The sequence below is a fragment of the Austrofundulus limnaeus genome, unplaced genomic scaffold (assembly GCF_001266775.1).
Source record: "Austrofundulus limnaeus strain Quisiro unplaced genomic scaffold, Austrofundulus_limnaeus-1.0 Scaffold71, whole genome shotgun sequence".
In the NCBI taxonomy this organism is placed as follows: domain Eukaryota; kingdom Metazoa; phylum Chordata; class Actinopteri; order Cyprinodontiformes; family Rivulidae; genus Austrofundulus; species Austrofundulus limnaeus.
Window position 1 is genome coordinate 311,007 of NW_013952473.1, and position 3,045 is coordinate 314,051.

At 38.4% G+C, this 3,045-nt stretch overlaps 1 protein-coding gene across 3 annotated transcripts in view; it reads right to left on the reverse strand.

Annotated features, from left to right (window-relative positions):
• Positions 1–859: 859 nt before the first annotated feature.
• Positions 860–3,045, reverse strand: part of tmem168a (transmembrane protein 168a) — a 37,640-nt gene continuing 35,454 nt past the window's right edge. For all 3 annotated transcript variants that reach the window (XM_014010609.1, XM_014010608.1, XM_014010610.1), the window contains exon 6: positions 860–2,182. In XM_014010609.1, the coding sequence (XP_013866063.1) occupies positions 1,632–2,182 (551 nt within the window). In that variant the 3' untranslated portion in view covers positions 860–1,631. The remainder of the gene's footprint in view (positions 2,183–3,045) is intronic.

Genomic DNA, 3,045 nt, shown 5'->3' on the forward strand with positions numbered 1-3,045 from the left:
TTCCGCCCACCTTTACTAGMTYCCCATTCCAATACTTCCTTCAAACAAACAGCACTTGTTATTCCAGTGGACATTTGGTCCAGAAAGCGTTACCTTCACCTTTCCGCGGTCGTGTATTTCAATAAAGCCCCGCCCCCAATCAATGAACTAACCAATAACAATTGAGCAGTAGTTAACAGACATGAATGTCAACCAATTAAAACTAATCTCAGTGATGTGGGCTCCTCCTCCAATATTCATTCATTTAAAAACTAATATTAAGTGTTGAAGGTGCTTAATGATTCCCAGAATAACTTGCACTAAGTTTGTTTACAATCACAATGATTAGCCCCAAAGCATTTGATTTTTATTGTTAAGCTCTTGCGATGTTTCAGTAATAGTTGCCATTTGAATTGCTGAGAGTGAGTGAGAATCCATGTTAGATTTTTTTTTTTAAATCTCAACATAGTTTACAATCAACGACGAACCTGTTCAACATATTTGGGACTCCCAGCTTAAACCACACAGGAACAAAAAAAAACAACCCTGCATTAACTCATGCTTCTGTGCCGATACGTGTGCTGGGAGTAGGGTCTGACTCAGCTTATCCACATAAGCTTTAGAAGGTGCTAACTGGTTTATTACCTAATCCAGTTTAGGAGATGAATCCAGCTCATAATCTAATATTCCTATAATTGATACTGGCTGTATACATGAACCCCTGACCTTAGCCTTTAACTTTAGCTTGCATGCTACAGCAAGAAGAGCTAAATGCTACTTTTACTTGTCGCTAAYATGCGTCAACTTGCTACTGCCTGCTGTTAAAGGTGGAGCAAYGTTTTTGCTTGTATCATTAGCATTATGAAGCAGGGGGGCACGATGAATCAAACCCACAGTGTTGTTTAATCTGTTTATCATTAAATCTTTGCTCTGCTTTACGTTGAAAACAGAGTGAAACACTTTTTAAAGGCAGCACTGAGATGCAGAAATACATGTAAAATATTTCAAAAACAATAAACCAAAATAAGTTCTTACATTCATAACACCGAAACAAAGTTTTGATGATGTGTTACTTAGAAAACCCAACAGAATTGGATTTTTATAGAACTGATTCTTTTTTTTTATTATTTTTGGTTTGATTTACGATAAGCGAACAGAATTAAGCACAATCCAGCTGGAGCAACTGGGTGTTGCAAAGTTTATGTAAAAACCCGAAAAATGACAAGATCCATTACACCAAACCAGTTTAACACGTTGTAGAAAGATTTGTCAGGCTTAAATATATAAACAAAAAAAGATGATGAAAATATGCAGCGAACCAAACTGTTTAAGGCAATATGTTATAAATAATGGCACATGTACAACTTTTCCTAAGTTTTTCATTTGGTTTGACAAACAAAAAAATGGAGGAAATAAGGTTAGAAACATTAGTAGTTGTTAAAAAACATAACCCACTGCYACTAACTGTGAATAATCTTTGACTGACAGCAACTTATTATCAAATCAGAACTTAAGTTTATCACTAATAAAACAAAACAAAGACAGAGGGTTCATCTTAAATTAATTAAATGATAAGAAATTCTTCATGTTTAAACAGATTAGAAGTATATAAAGTTTATATAAACCCTTTGTACCCAGATAAATGTAGCTACCTATGAGTGTACTAGTTTAATACCCAGCCCGGTGTCCAGTACAGCTGGAGGAAACCAAGCTAGTTTACACCTCCTGAAGCAGCGCAAGAAGACGCTACACAACCAGAACAGGTTGAGGCCACAGCACCAGTTGGACAGGTAAACTAAAGGATAGGTAGCTTTAGGAAAGTGGGTCTTCCAGTGATTGGCCACGTCACTTCCTGTCGGAAGGTGAAGGGTGTAGTCGCTCCACCTTTTCGACACGCCGTACGCAGCCGTCACTGTCCTTCCCTTGTCGGACCACTGGGTGTTGCTGTTGGGATTGCAGTTAAACTCCACCCACTCGGAGGTGAAGTCGCCGAGCATGGGGCCGCCTCCGGCCTCCGGGTCCAGCCTGGAGGCCGACAGCTCGGCCCCCTGCACYGCCGCGTAGACACAGTCCGCCTTGCGCACTTCCTTGACCCACGGGAGCGAGTGCTCCGTGTCCAGGACCACGATGAGTCGGGAGCCGTGGTCGGCGTTCTTCTCCTTCCACATCTCCAGCAACTGGGCCAGCTGGAAACTCTCGCTTCCTGAAACCGGAGAGGTTTGTTTGTGAGAGACGAAGGTTAATTCACAACTCACCCCGTCTGTCTAACCTTTCTGCTTTCAGCCTAAACAGTAGTGGTATCCCAGTTTGTCTGAGGTTAAAAGAGGTCAAAAAGGGTAGAGCTAAAACAAGTATTTCTTTAGAGGCACACTCCAAAAACCTATGGGCTAGAAATCTAGTTTAACAAGGCATTTATGGACATAATGATGTGTCTGTTTACATAAAAGCATGTTCGCAACAGGTGTTAGTGTTTCGAATTCTTCAAGTTGTAGTTAGACAACGATTAAACATAAACAAGCCATACATAACAAATCTCTTTTGTAACTTGTTTTATTAATAATACACCAGTTTGGACTCACTYCTGCTGTTTCACTTCAGGTTTTGTGCATCTACCAGCTGTGATCAGTTGAATATAGTTCAGGGGTTCTTAACCTTTTTGACCTCGGGGCCCAATTTATTGAACATAAAGCGACATGAGGCCCCGTCAGACATTACCATGTGGATCAAAATGATAATTATTCTAAATCTTGGTTTAATTTGTATTGTATTTACATTATAACTAAATTAAAAACACTTAAAACTCCTGTCAAATAATCACAAGACGTGAATATGACGATTATTTATATTGTAACCTGCCCATAACAATTGTTTGAACAAATACAAAGATCAGTCAACAGACCATTCAGGCTTGTCAACACACAAATATATATGTTTTTACATAACAAAAACAGACAATTCAATAAATAAAATTGTGGGCATAAAATAAATAAATTAAAAATGTTAAAATGTTTCAAATACAAAAGAAAATTTAAAATAAATTTGATAAAGTACAAATGAAAATAAAGC